Source organism: Biomphalaria glabrata, chromosome 4, assembly GCF_947242115.1.
Source record: "Biomphalaria glabrata chromosome 4, xgBioGlab47.1, whole genome shotgun sequence".
NCBI classification, from domain to species: domain Eukaryota; kingdom Metazoa; phylum Mollusca; class Gastropoda; family Planorbidae; genus Biomphalaria; species Biomphalaria glabrata.
In genome coordinates this window covers 45,900,920-45,916,965 of record NC_074714.1, presented here as the reverse complement: position 1 = coordinate 45,916,965, position 16,046 = coordinate 45,900,920, and the positions used below count along the sequence as shown (strand labels likewise).

Here is a 16,046-nt window from a genome sequence, read left to right as displayed (position 1 = left end):
GCGGCCCCCGAAGGAAAAGACGCTATTAGTTTTGTGTGGAATGTCTGTCCGTCCGTCCCAATTAGATATCGTAAACTAGAAAATATATTGAAAATATCCGATATCATGATATTTTAGACATTTCAAAGTTCTGATGCAACAGCTACATTTTTATTTTCTAAAAGTGAAAATGTTTAATTTTTAAAATCAACTATGCAAGCAGTTTTTTGTGTTGCTTTTTTTTTTTCATAAAATACACCAGTTTTACAACTATTCACTATTAATAGTAACGAACACAGGAGGCTATTTAGTAAGGGAAATGACTAGTCTATTTACCAAATTTGTAACACATTTATGCAAACGGTTTTAGATTTTTTGTTAAAAAATTGCTAAGTTATGTAAGTTCTCTCATACTAACAACCACATTTACAAAAAAAAAAAAAAAAGGTTACTATTTTTTTCAAAGACAAAAAAATCTTTTTAATATGCTTATAAGTGGAACATAATTTAAAACAACAATTAATAAGTAGTTTTTCATATAATCGCGTGAACTGCAGGACGGTGCTACATCTGTAATTTAAGACACCTAAGGATTTTTTTTCTTTTTTACGAAATGTTTTTTTTTCCATGAGGCTTTGAATAAGAGATTTACTTTATACAAAACAATTAGATCAATAAGATAATCATTATATGAAATCAGGTTCACATCTAACTTCACCTTCACTTTCACCTATCAATTGGTCTGCTGGACCATTGGGGCATCACTCAAGATCTGTCAATCTTCTTTCTCCATTCTTCTCTGTCATTTGCCTTTGATAGAATTTCATTCTGATCTTCTTTCTGAAAATATTGAAACCCCCCTGCCTGGGTGGACCACATCGGGGGCAGATTTTGAGTTTGTTTCCACACAAACTGTCTTTGTAACCTTGTTTTGTTTTGCCCTCAGTCTGGCCATATTCAAGAGCCACTAAATCTGAAATGGACATATAATGCCTTCAGTGGATTTGTTAAACGCGTTGTGGATTAGCAGTGAAAAGAGCATTCCAAAAAGAGTTGGTGCCTGGAAACATCCGCTGTTTGTGCTAAAACATTCGGAGCAGGCATCATTGAATTGTACAGTAACCATCATATTTTGGTGGAAAGAAACAATTACATTTAGCAGCTTGGGTGAACAGCCTATTTTTTTTTTGTAAAATTCTGAAGAGATCATCACTACCAACTTGATCAAATGCTTAAGGCACTCTGCACTTTTCCTGCAGCTGATAGAGAGAATATCATGTCAATTTTTCTGAGCGAAAGCCACATTATGGAATCATGGGTTGTAACCGATCAGCGAGCTTTAGTAGCCTATAATTGATATCACCCGGTCAAAGACTTAGAAAGGAAATTCTCCTGTGTAGTCATTGCAATAGCTTCTGTCACATTTGTTTTTATAAAGTGTGGCGATCTTCGCATCCCGCAAGTCCTGTGATATGGCACATTCTTGACAACATTCGCATACCATTTCATGTAGGCTACAGGTTAGCTCAATGTGATTTTGTAATGTTTCAGAAGACTTGGGGGCTTTGCCAGCAGCCATCTTCAAATTGTATATGGCTTAATTTGTTGAGTTCTACTATGGTGGGTACTTCATCTAGCCTAGTTATTGTGGGTAGTTAACTGATAGCGCCAGTACTGAGGCAGAGACTGAGCTTTATGTTGCATAGAGTTCGGAGTAGTGCATTTGTTGGCGCCTGTCCCCAGAGGTAGATTTAATAGGTAGGCCTACTGACTTGTTTTTGGAGGGTTCTAGAGCATTTTGATTACGCCATACATTCCTCTGATATCACTTGTTTGGGCTGCAAGCTAAATACTTTCACTGATCTCTACCCAGCTTTCATTGGCACAGTTCCACGCTGTCCTCTGCGCTGTGGCTTTAGTTTCTTTCAGAGTAAGCAAATTGCATTGAGTGGGCTGCGCCTTGTTATAGGCTAATGAGTGCTCTCATGATAGGAATTAGCAGTGTTTTTTTTTTTTTTTGGAAAAAAAATAGGTGCCGGACTCAGTGATGGACTGCCTAACTTTTAAGTATTAATAAATTAATAATAAACGTAAAATATAAGAAAAAAAAAAATTTTGTTCCCACATTGAAAAAAAGTGGGGTAACGCCGTACTGGTGCGCAACGTCACACAAAAAAAGCACTGGGTATTAGTATAGCTGATTTAGTCCTACCAATCATTCCGCTTTGTAATTTTTCTTCCGAAGATGTCAAGGAAAGTCTTTTGTATATTGGACTTAATAAGGCATTCTCATTTTATTCTGATGCTGTGTTTCCATAAGCATTTTATTGTCACATTCCAAAGATTCCACAAACTTCATCTGGTGATCTTGCTTAATTGGATTGAGGTGCCGCGTTCCGCTTGGTGTGGTGGATTTTCTTATGCTAAAGTTTGATCTTACAACATGTTGAAGTCTACACTGTGATAGGACCTGGTAAGCGTTACAAATTTTAGGAACTAAAAATTGAGTCTTAAATTACCATTATTAGATCTAGTTGGTGCCTATATGTTGGAGCGAGCCAGCAAAAATCATTTCAGACTGCCACTAGTATTCGCGTGTTTTGTCGACGCCATAGGCGAAGCTGGATTGTCCTCTTCAGTTTGCAGGGTTAGTGCATTGGATAAAAGAGATGAGCATGGGCATTATTTATGGTCGGAACGATGGCGCCAACACAGCGCCCCACTTCTCACCAAGCAACTGATGTGTCCAAAGGAGCACCAAAAATATATATCTGATACAGTCTGGGATCAGTAGAATCGCACTATCTGCCTGGCTGTAGCACTGTATGCCGCAAGCTGCTTAAGGGTCACCATCTCCTGATTTTTCTTCAGGGTTGTATCCCAAAGCCTTTCCGATGTTTGGATTCTGAGTTTTAATCCTTCTCCTAAAAGGGTACATAGTCATGCAAAAAGACTAATTATAACGAGTCTCTCCTGCCTAAATCTTACTATAGCAATAGATCTAGATTTTGTTAAGTTAAAACAAATATGCTTACTTAAAATATTATTTTAAGAAAACAGTGAATATGATCTTATGATTTGCAAGCTTGGCATATTAAATTTGTTAAAATTCAGATGTAGTTCGTTATTTTGAACAAGTTTAACGATTATCGTGGAATTTTTGGGTATTTAGACTTGGTCAACTGACAGTTACTTGTGTTACTTGACGTTTCTGCTGAAGAAAGATCATTTTTTAAATATAAACAATGTCGGTTGCACATAAATTTAAAGAGAAACAACGCACTACTGATGTTCTTATCAACGAGTCCGTAGATTTTACAGGTCTCCTCTTGTCCAAAGATGTTCTTAAGGGCTTAATAGATGCTGGATTTCAAAAACCGTCACCGATTCAACTTAAAGCTATTCCATTGGGAAGATGCGGCTTGGGTGGGTGTTAAATAAAAATAATTTCATTAAATTTAATAATAATTTATTTATTCAATATATTTTTTTTTCATTTAATAATCAGTAAGACATCACACCATTATTTAAAGTTAAAGTGGCCTTAGACCTAGATTCTAAGTCCTAAGGCAGTAAGTTACTAAGGTAACACTCACTGGTTACTGGTTAGGTAAGGCACCACTCCACAAGTGAGTGACAAGTGGTGGCAGAAGGGTATAGATAGATCTACAGTCTAGATCTAGATCTAGAATCTAAATCTAGACTAGATCATCATTAGAGTTAGAGTAAAATCAGTAATGGCATGGCAGTAGTCTGTTGAAGTTAAGGGTTAGGTGCTTGAAATGATTAGAATGCAATTATAAATATATATCTAAAGTTAAGTAAGTACCCTTTTCTAACATGCAATCTAAACGGCAGATGATGTAAAGATCATCTGTTTCTATGGCCCATGGTTAACAAGGGTGTCATCTGGCCAGCACAATGACCAACTGGCTTTACTTTCCCTACCTAATACCCATTAGAGTTGGTTGGACTCTGAGATATCCTAAAATTCCAGAAATAAAGAAAATCCCAGTCTTCACCAAGATTTGAACGAGACATTCCTTGTTTCAAGAGCCAAGTGCTTAACCACTCAGTCACCAAGCCTCCTTTAGTCTAATTTAGTCCTAAGTTGTAGCAAAAAATGCGTACTATAGGTATACACACTTTTGCAATGTAAATTAATGAATATTTAGATAGTGAGATTATATCTATAGTGCATCCTCAAATATACATAGTGCATTGACTTATGTTATTTCTTTCTCACTTAGATTTAATTGTTCAAGCTAAATCTGGAACTGGTAAAACATGTGTTTTTACAGTTATTGCTCTGGAGAGTGTCAACGTCAGCTTGAATGGAATCCAAGTAAGTTAATCAATGTTTAGAACTCTGCTTTATTTTTTTTTTCTACAAGCATTGGTCTACCTAGCTACTTGCCTACTTATACATAATTTGTATGAAAAAATCTTTGTCTGCAGTTAAATAAAGATATTCTTACTATTGCAAAGCCAAAGGTCAAATTTATAGCAACCAAAACTTTATACCTTTCATGGGAAAAAAAAAAGTAATAATGTTAGTTTTCAAACTGTAGTTTAGTTAAAATCAAACACAACTATTTGAACTGTGTCTGCTACAAAGGACGATCCTGCTACAGCTTCATAATTTTAAATGTTTGACTGCTTACCTTTAGTCTTTATTTTTTTTTACGTCAATATAATTCAGTTGACTACCATAATTTGTAACGCATATGGGGAAGGTGATAGTATTGGTGACACATTAATCCTTTATCTGGCTGGCTACAGAAACAATACTTGGATTAATTAAAAAAAATAAAACTTTTACCTTTTATTTCTTTGACACTATAATACAATTTTTAAAAATTACTCCTTGGAATACATTATAAAAATACTATAGCACTTGGCTGAAGTTGAAGCTGAAGTTTTGTTTTTGTTTGTTTGTTTTTTTCGTTTTGTTTTTGCAGCCTGGGAAGTTTTACTTTGCTCTGGATGATTAGCCCAGTCTCAAGTTTTTCTACAATATTATTTATGTAATGAATTAGATGAGAGAGTTGATGATTCTAATCATCTCTCATTGCTGCACCTTATGATTTTTTTTATTAACATGTGGCAAATGGTAACTTAGCAGTCTAAGAAAAAGGCACATTTAACACAGAGGACTTTTAATGATTTGCTATTTATAAACAAGCATTTCAAAACTAATTAAATAGATTTGAAGCAATAATGACACATTACTTTTGTCAAGGTTCTCGTGCTAGCACCAACTAGAGAAATAGCTCAACAGATCCAAAATGTGGTTAAAACAATTGGCAGCGCTTTGACAGGCTTGAAGTGTCAGACATTTATTGGAGGACTCCCATTGCAGCAAGACAAAGTGTCTGCTAAGAAATGTCACATTGCTGTCGGAACACCAGGTATTCAGTTACAGCATTAGAAAGTTACACATACCTCACAGTATTGACATTGAGGATGAGATTTTGTAAACATTTCTTTCCTTTGATCATTTGCAGGTAGGATTAAACAGTTGATAGAAATAGGTGCACTGGAAACAGCATGCATACGATTGTTTGTTCTGGATGAAGCAGACAAGCTTTTAGAAGGTGACTTTCAAGAGTCTATCAAGTAAGGTTAAAGCATGTTTAAAGTTCATTGACATGATATGTAAATATCCCAAACATTGGTATGCATGTTTGTGAAATCAATTTTAAACATTTATTAGAAATGATTTTGAATAATGAAAAAAATTGTAGAAAATAACGAATGAAGGGTTATGTATTAACCAGACATGGAATCATATCAGATGTCATATTCTTTTTCTTATTAATACTTTTATAGTTCGTCCATTGTGGTTTGATGATGACCAATTTTGTCATCCAAGGAGCTGAGGGATTGGCACTGTGTTGTGATACATGTTAGCCAAAATTTAGAATACATAAAAAATAACCAAAAACAAAAAAAAAAAAAGCCTTCAAAAACTATACAAACAAATAATGTGTGTAAGAATTAAAGAAATGTACAGACCTCCCAGCTCTAATTTTAAATGACAGTAGATGAGTGAAGACAATAAATGTATCAGTTTCAATAGTAAAATAAAAACTCTAAATATTGTATTATGGTTTGATTACAGCTGGATTTACTCTAGTCTTCCTGACAACAAACAGATCTTAGCATTGTCTGCTACTTATCCTGAATATTTAGCCCATCACCTGACAGCATACATGAGAAATCCAACATTTGTACGTTTGAACTCTGCAGATCCTGCGTTGCTTGGTAAGTAAGCAGTCTATTTATGTTGTTTTTTTTTTAAACATTTTTTTATTAACTGGAAATGAATTACTTAGTGCTATGTATGTAAAATACAAATTACTCTTTCTTTTATCTTTTAATATATGAAATTCTCATCACTCAAAAACTCTTTGCAGGCATTAAACAATATTTTGTCTCTGTGCCTAACCACCCAATGCCCAATGTTGTGTTCAATTCCAAGACAGAGATGCTGATCAAAATACTCTCCAGCATTAATTTTCAGCAGTGCCTCATTTTCTCTAACATGCAGACACGGTAAGCTTTCACATGATTTTAATAGCTTTAAAAAACAACAACTGTAATACCTTTTTCTTATTCCTTAATAGCATGCAGGACTATATTGACTCGGGGATATGCGTAGGATGCAATTATCTTCTCTTTTTAAGTAGCATAAGATAAAATAAAAAATTTCAACTCAAATCTACTTATAACAAAAACATCTTTCTAGATGCTGGATGATGACAATTTTAACTCCACAAATGGTTTTGCCTGATCACATATCAACATACATTCATACCAAACATAAATGTGTTACTTGTCTTTTGAAAAAACAAATAATTCAACATTCAATATTTGCCTAGACTTCTAGAGCCAAGGCATAATTATATACATTAATTTTACAACACAAATGTACACAAATCTCAAAATGCATAAGTAATGTTATATCAATAATTCTAGCTTTTAAACAAAACAAAACAAAAAAACAGCTAACTGTTCTTGAATTAACGTTTTGTTTTTGTTGTTTTCCTGTTTTTTCTCTTTGTTTTATTATTTATGTAATGAAATTAACATGTATAACAATTCTTTGGTGCCTAAAGAAATGTTTTCTTGCTTTTATTGTAGGCTGCATGGTTGGGGAACAGTAATTTTTGACCAATTAAACAATAATGTATTTAAAATTGATTTAATATTTTTTTTCTTTATTGACATAGAGCAAAAAATCTCCAGTCAGAATTAGAATCCAGAAAATGGCCTACAGCTTGTATAGCTGGATGTCTGGAACAGAAAGAGAGAAACTTTGCAATGGATCAGCTCAAAACATACAAGTGCCGCATTTTGATATCAACAGATCTGGTAAATAAAGTATTTAATTATTTCTAGAATTTTATTTTCTGATAAATTTTTCTGATTAGTTTATATGTTGGTCTGATCACTTCATGTAGTCCATCAGTGCCAACCCTTTTTATATATATATATATATATATATATATATATATATATATATATATATATATATATATATATATATATAAATTTTTTAACATTTCTGCCACTGCTTCGACATGATGCAAAAATTGCAAAAGTGTTCCTAAAATATTCAGTAGAAGATCTTACTGTCCTCATTGTTTTTTTACTGTTCCTTTATGAGCTTAGTTTCTCAGTAATTATTATGTCTAATCCCAAGTCTCCTGTAGGACTACAGAAGGTGACAATGGGCTGATTCGAACTAGGACACTTATGACAATTCAAGTCATCATTTGAGTCTTTTGTTGTTACGTTTTCTCTCTCTCCAAAAGATGTCTTTTATCCTTAGGTAGGGGCTGATGGTTCATCTATGTCAGCAAAAGATTTATCTGAAGTTATCTACAATACAAAAAATAAAAATTAAAAAAAAAATAAATTACAAGAAAATTACATAAAATTAATTTAGTTAATTATTAAATAATTATTTAAAAATTGTTGTACCTTATTCTTTAACCAATATTTTATTTTTACTTGAGTGGTCTTTATTTTCTTTAATGTTTGTATCTTTGACACACTTTGATAGATTGAAGTAATGTAAGGCAGTTGGAATTCCTCTAGAAGCTAAATTTTTGCTATTACTATTACTTTTAGGATGTAGAATTCAGAGATCCTCATGACAATCTTAAGGTCTTAAAATTATAATAATAAAATAATACAAATATTGATTAGATCTAAATCTACATAAGGCCTATAATTTGAAGTTATGAAATTTATTACATATATATAGATTCTATAAAAAAAAATTGAACTAGAATGTCTAGATCTACAATGTGCAGGCAAATTATTAGAGACAATGTTGATACATTTTAAAGATAAATTTACTCAAAAAATAAAAAATAAAACAAGGTTCCTAAATAAAAAACGTAGATTTACTTTGTACAATTGAAGATGGTGTATTGAAAATATTACTCTTTGTGCGCCATGTAGTAAATTGACATCTCTTCAAATGCTTTGCAAATCATAATGTTGATATAAGTTATGCCAAGTTTTAATTCTATAACTAATAATATACCATTACATTATAAAAATATTGTTTTCACAATCCTTTTTTCATTTTAGTATTCAATAAGAAAGTAAAAAAAAATCTTACCTGTAATCTCCTTTGAGGAAAACAAAACTGATCACATTTTATTTGCAAAAACAATCTGTTTTCTAAAAGCAGTGTGATAAATAGAAGCTGTCTAAAAATTCAATTTACTTTTAAAATATGGTAAATTACCAATGTCATTCAAAAAGAATATAGAAAATAAATGAATGACTTTTTTGGTTTTGGGGCAAATTTGCAACATATTGCGGTATGGGGTTAACGCAAGTTTCGCATTTTGATATCGACAGATTAAACAGTTTAATAATTTCTAGAATTTTAGTTTTTGATATGATTTAACACATTGTTTGCTTTGCATAATTTTTTTTTTTCTTTTCCAACAGACTTCTAGAGGGATTGATGCTGACAAAGTAAATATGGTAATTAATATGGACATCCCAGGTGACCATGAGACATATTTACATAGAATTGGAAGAGCTGGTCGTTTTGGTAAGCTGCAACTAAATGAGAACCTAAATGAGAACTAAGAAAATATGAAGTAGCATTAGCTTTTATCAACTGCAAAAAACTTTAAAGTTTGGCAATTAGGATTACTTACTACTGCCCATCACTCCTTTTGCCATTTATAAGTAGATAAGACAACTTTTTTTCTTTGTGTGTGTGTGTGTGTGTGCAGTCATGTTTATTACGATTTAGTAATTAGAGTTACTGAGTTGTCGATGTAGACATACAATGGTGAGTTAACCTACTAGTTTCTTCTGCAGTAGAATGTGATATAATGTGCCCCAATTATTTTTTTAAAAAGAATTCTTCTGATCATGTTCATAACAAAAAAGTAAAAATAAAAAGCGAAACTTTGGTACCAGTATAGTGTTTGAATTCCAGATGTTCATTCCTATACTCTTATTCTTTTCATACGTAAATGAGACTATATTTAGTTCTAGTGTTATTGAAATTTTATATTTTTTTGAAATGTTGTTTATTGTCATATGCGTTCTGTATTTTTGAAGTAATTAAACAATTGAATATATTGCATAAAAAGACATTTCTAGCAACCCTTTGCTGGGGAGTTTCAAAACTGAAGTTAGGAGATAATCACTATGGTTCTAAAAACTTTATTATCTCCTGTGGGTGGGCATTGCAAAAGTAAATATTTTGATAGATATTTTGTTTAGGTCTATATATTCTTGAAATGTTCTATTACTGAAATTTTAGGTTCCCATGGTATTGCCATAACAATCATCACTGCAGATGGTGAGAATAAAGAACTCAGGGCTATTGAAAAGAAATGTAATACATTGATCAAAGCTTTACCAGGTGACTTATTGACATTTTTGTGTTGTTTGAAGGGATTTGAGTTTTTCTTTCCTTTGACCTTAATAGTTCCTTCTGAACTAGGTTGGTATTGTTATTAATTATTATAGCTTTTATATAGCGCTACTTTCATGCTTATAGCATGCTCAGAGCGCTATGGTCCAATCTCTTTTGTGGACCAGTTGGGGGGGGGGGTATCTGGGAGAAGGTTTTTCTGTGCTGCCTTTAGGCGCTAAGTAAACCTTGAGCCCCCTTCATAGGTAGCCAAGACAAGCCAAGTTCAAGTGTGCTTAGCCTCTCGACCACGCAGAACTCCAGTTCACTGTTTTCTACCTTATCTGTCATATTCAGTGCAAGCCTTTTTCTTCTTAACTTGAGGCCTATTAGAATAAGGGGGTGACCAATAAGCATACAGTCCTATTTTTTTCCAATCCATATTGCCAGAGCTTACTTGCGAGCTTTGATTGTCTCATTGGTATTGTTAGTATTCTATGAACAGTGTTAGGGAAAAGGAAAACATTATTATCTTCTAACTTTCATTGAAAACCCTATCAAAATTAGGAAAAAGCTTGCCCAGGTACCAATCAAATTTGTTTGGTTGGTTCTTAACAGCAAAACTTATGGAAAAAAACAGGAAATTCTGGAATTTTAAACAGTGTAGGAAAAAAGTACTAAGATAGTACAGATGCTAGTGAGATTACATTAACAATAATTGGATTTGTTTAAAAGTATTTTAAATAATCTTATCTATGCTAAGAAGAAGAGATTGGATATTTTGCAATGCATTAGATTTTTGACATCAATTCCCCCCCCCCCCCCCCCCCAATCCCTTTTTCAGTTCTTTATCCTTTAGGGAATAAAAAGTAAACATTATTTTTTTATGTACTTAAGTTCTTTGTTTTCTTTTAAATAGATCCTATTCCAAGGGACCTGATCAGTAGGACTGAACCTATTTCAATTGATGATATTGTCACTAGTGAGCAGATTATTAACAAACCAGATATGGCCGACCAAGAACAGGAGGTATTAGCACAGTCCAGCAATCTTTTGACTCCTGACACAGATAATAAAGACAGTGTCATGGCTTCATTATCTGATGTGTCCGACTTTGATCACTCACTGACAAGTAATGTGAGTAGTGTTTGTAAAACTAATGGCCACTTACATCTTTTCAATGGAGAAGAACAGGAGCACATTGCACTTGAAACTAGTCTTTCAGATCAAATACATCTATCATGTACACAGGATGCAACAAAACAGTGCGATGAGCTCAAAGATCATAAGACAGATAAAGATGAAGCTTTGAACAAACAAAGTTCTAAAGATATACCAGTAAGCGTTTCCACAAGCTCTTTAGAAAGTGAAGTAACTAGCAATGGTTTAATTGAAACTGAAGATCATGCCTCTAACTCAACCAATGAAGAAATGCTAGGCACATTATCTGGTCATGAAGCAGAGTTTAAAGTTGTGAACTTGATGAGAGAAGAAGTTAAAGAGGATGGCTTAAGAAATAAATCTGAAAATAGTTCACTTAATGGGAATGACAAAGGCAAGGCTCAGGGTGGTGGTGTAAAATCTTTGAACAGAAGGAGATCATTGAGGTCATATGCAGTGTCTGATTTTTTGCAATCTGTGAATGATGATTTGTTGGCCCTCAGAACTATGGATGTTGGTGCAGGAGGAGATGGCTATGAAAAAAGCTCTGTAAACAAAGCCCAGTGTGATGTTGATGGTTATGGCATTATAGATACACAAGATAGTCTTGCAAAGGAAGCACTGAACATTTCAATGAATCAGTCAGCAGTGGACATCAACATTGCTGACATTGAAGGAATAGCGAAGGACATAAAACACAGTTCATTTGATGAAAATGTCTCAGTGCATGGGTCAGTTGTAAATAATAAATTTATTATGGTGCAAAGAGAAGACGATGTAAGTCTGCCGGATGATTTAGATGCACATAAAGAAGATATCCCTTGTGCACTAGATCAATGGGATGTGCCTGTTTGTAAAACAAATGAAGAGAAGCTGGAATCTCAGGTCAGTAATGTCCAAATATCTGACAAAGACATTGAAGGTGTCACTAGTCCAGGTAGTGTTTCAACTCATTTCAATACTCAGTGTGATAGCAAATTAGAGTTAAATGAAACTCAGAACACTCTGGTTTGTAATGATTATCTTTCAGAGTTTCTCCCTGCGGATGTCAAAGCTACAGAAACACTTCCTAATGACACTATAGCTGATTCAGATCCTTCAAAAATCATGCAAAATAAGACAATTGTTGATCCTATAGACAAAATTCATGATGTTCAAAACAGTGCAGCTCATGATGTACAGAGTGGTGATTCAGACATTCCTAAATCTATTAATCAATCATCTCTCATTGTAAATAATGAAAGTGTCACCAATTGCTTTGACATCAATAAAATCATAAAGGCTTTAAGTTTTCTTCCGGCTCATTCTTTAGAAGGGAGTCATTCTGCTACATTCAATGACCTTGTCAAAGATCACACTGCTTTCTCTGAGCAGTTTGATAAAGCAAGCTTGGAAAAGCCAAAATTAACCCAACTGGTAGAACATACAGAGTTGTTAGAGAACATTGACTGGCAAGCTGTTTGTGGCAGTAACAGTGAGAAACTAGAACATTTCAAGTCTAGTTTAAGAGACAAACTCAAAGTCATAGAGATGGAGAGAATTTTAAATACTGAGAGAACGGCTCATCAAAAAATGGAGGATCAAATTGCCAGTCATCCAAAAAAACATGGGAAGACTAAAGACTCCCCCAAGAAAAGTTTTGATCATCCCAGTAGTGAGCTAAATGAAGAACAGCAACAAGACCATGATTTAATAGCTGAAGAAAGTGGAAGTGAGAAATCCAAGAGTAGAAAAAACAAAGGAGCTAAACCTTCAGACAGTTTGAACTGGAGAAAAACTAACAAGGGGGAAATGGCTCAGAACTACATATGCTCACCTAAAAAAAGAAATGCAGAAAACAGCACAAGTGTAGTTTTGCAAAAAGACAAGAGTTCTATCCAGAGAAACTCTAAAGAAAATATTAAAGTAGGCCATACATCATATGACCAGAGCATTGAAAACTTCAAAGCACTGAAAACAAAATCTGTAACAATTTCCCCTAGTGCTGAAGCACATAGAAGAGTGGATGAAAAGCCGAGACGGACTAAAGGTAAAGACAATGAATGCCAGGCTTTGGATGACATGCATGAAAGCATGATGAGGAAAAGACAGGAGCTTAAGAGGCTTAAACAACAAAATTTAATTTCTGCTACTACAACTGCTACTGAAAGAACAGAAACATTTATTACTAAAGACAACACTGATATTATCATTGACTCCACACATTTGATCTCAAATACTAATGCAGAATCAGATGAGGTACTAGCTTCAGACTCATCAAGCTATCTTACAAAGAATGAAAGTGTTATAAAATGCACTGAAGTATCAACATCTGTGGTAGAAGATGTCATAAAAAATGTAACTAAAATGGAAACATTAAGCCCTAAGGTGAAGACTAAATCTGATTCAGCAATAGGATCTCAACAATGTAATGTAGACATTGGCAAAAACCACATCAATGACTCTTTGAAGAATGATGAAATTCTCTTAAAGGAAACATTCCCAGACTCTGTTACTAAAGAAAAAGACTCAGTTAATGCTCTGACTGATCTTTCTGAACACAAACTTCACTCAGAAGTCTCCAAACCTGACTTGAAAAAACCTGTATCTAAAACTTCTAAACACTTCCACATCAGTATGGAGACAAAAGAAATGATCAGTAGTGGTAAATGTAAACCAAAAAAACCATCTAAAACTCAAGCCAGATTGGCTGGGTTGGAAGTCTCTGATGGCTCTACCTCATCATCCACATCTTACCTCAGTTCCACCTCTGAGGTGTCTGACGTTGGCTCAGACACCGACCATGAGAGCCGTTCTACAAAGTCCCAGTGCTATGCCAATAGATATGCAGATGATGGTACGGTCACTTTGAATGACAGCAGGATGTCCTTTCCTGGCTCTGTGATGCCTTACTCTGGTCATTATTCCAAAGAAGATGCCTACCTTAAGGACTACTCTATTTCCTGTTCATCACCATTTGTGCCCACTTGTTTGCCCACATCACCACTCTATAAGCAACATTCTATGAAGAAAGTCAAAGTAAAGGGAGCTAAAGCACATTCGACTGAGATGACAAAAGCCTTACCAAGTGTCAAGGCTACAAACTCCACACCAAAGGGTGTTGGTAAGTCATCCACTGATGCTCCAAAGAAAACAACACACAAAAAAGATGATTCTGATCACCACAGAAAGCCCAAACTTGCTAAAGAAAGAAAATCTAGTAGCTCTTATCAATTTCGGGAAAATGGTACAAAGAACACTTGTAGCCCCTCCACCTCAAGCTCTGCTCATTCATCAGTGCACAACCAGTCCTGTCATTTCCCTTATTTAGACCACTTCTGTCCAATGTTTGCTGCACCAGTTTGCTGTTGTGGCAGAGCTAAGTTGCAGCTCCCTCTGCCCTATGATTTGGCCTATCAACAGGACATTTTCAGTCCAGCCTTGTTTCCTGTGCAGTATTCTCCACACTACCAATACAGTAAGTTGTATCAAGCCTCTCTTCAGTATCACTACCTACGCTGTATGACCAAAGCACTTATACAGCTCAACAAAATGTGGTTTTATACAGAGTAACTTCCACAGACAAATGTTTATGTTTTAAATTGATGTAAGGGAATGTTATGCTTACTTTCCAAAAGGGGTTTAAAAAAAAGTGTCAAACATTTTTGAGGTTAAAATAAAGTAGTATTTACACTGCTTTGCTGTATTAGTACAAGGTAATCAAATGTATTAGACTGTTGACCGAACTGAAATTATAATACACCTTACCACACCTGTTGAAAGCCCACTTATATTTTTCTTTTGATCATCTGAAATTCTGTACATGCCTCTTAAAAAGAGGGGGGAGGGGACTCATAGATGCATAAATGAGATTGATTAATTTCAATTGGAATGATTATGAAACTTTATTTTATTTTTGTGACAAGTCTGTTCAATAACTTTTTAACCGATCACTATTTTTTTTCAGGGATTTTTCTATGTACTGGTATGTTTTATTGGTTGACAAACATTTTTTTGTTTCATTAATGTAGTTAATGCATTAGAAGATTGATTTTTTTTTTAATTTATCAAAAATGTATTCTAAATGTATTCTAAACTCTTACATTCAGCTCAACATATTTCATGCCCTATAATTCCCTTTTATCAATTTATGACCAGTCCATTGTTTTCTTAATTTCAATGAGATAATTCTGTTTCAGCAAGTTTTGAGTTACTGATGTTGGTTAATATTGTTATTTGTTTAAAATAAAACTCAGAAAAATTGCTTAGTGTCAAATTGTTTTTTTATTTTACATTTCAAGCTGTGAACTTATAATAGAACCCACAAGATAAAAATGTTTTTGAAATGACAACCTAAAATACAGACAGAGGTTAAATTACACATTTCAAGATTTATTATAAAAAAAAAAAAAGGCATCAATCCCATTTTTTCCTTCTTTGGGCTTCCCCCCCCCCCCCCCCCCCCACCTATTTGAAATTGCAAAAATTTTGCCTTTTTTCATGAAAGGGAGCTCACTGGTAAATAAAATGTTTAGAAGTTAGAAAACAGAAACAATAATAGTTACAAAACTAGTTAACACTTTATAAAACTCCTAAATGTATTTCTGTACATGTCAGGTGTCTTTGCTCTAACACATTAAATGTAAAGAAAATAACTAAAAAACAAGATTACAATTTTAAAATATTTAGCTCTCTTAATTTATACTTCAAACATGTCATTTCTCAGAACAAATCTACACATTTCTGTTGGTGAGGAAAAAAAAAGCCTATTAAAAAATGTGTAAGAGAGAAACAGCATCTAACTAAAAAAAAATAATTCATTATATTTCTTACAAATCAATTCATTTAAATCTTTCCTTTTTCTCAATGCAATTTGACTAATTTAAGACACTCAGTTGAAATTACAAGTAGGCCTACATTAGTAATGGCAACATCTTCCATTCCAGTGGTGTTACACAGGACTTCACAAATCCAGTCACTACCTGCATATCTTGCCACATTAAAGAAAAACAAATTGTTAAGTGTG

The 16,046-nt window shown here is 33.8% G+C and overlaps 1 protein-coding gene across 1 annotated transcript; it reads left to right on the top strand.

The window, feature by feature from the left end:
- The first annotated feature begins 3,153 nt into the window (after positions 1-3,153).
- Positions 3,154-15,283, top strand: LOC106052531 (uncharacterized). Its single transcript, XM_013207926.2, has 10 exons — positions 3,154-3,405; positions 4,230-4,324; positions 5,222-5,390; positions 5,487-5,598; positions 6,104-6,246; positions 6,399-6,537; positions 7,215-7,356; positions 8,956-9,061; positions 9,788-9,889; positions 10,800-15,283. The coding sequence occupies exons 1-10, from the start codon at positions 3,225-3,227 to the stop codon at positions 14,591-14,593; spliced, it is 4,983 nt and encodes a 1,660-aa protein (XP_013063380.2). The 5' UTR covers positions 3,154-3,224; the 3' UTR covers positions 14,594-15,283.
- Positions 15,284-16,046: the final 763 nt, after the last annotated feature.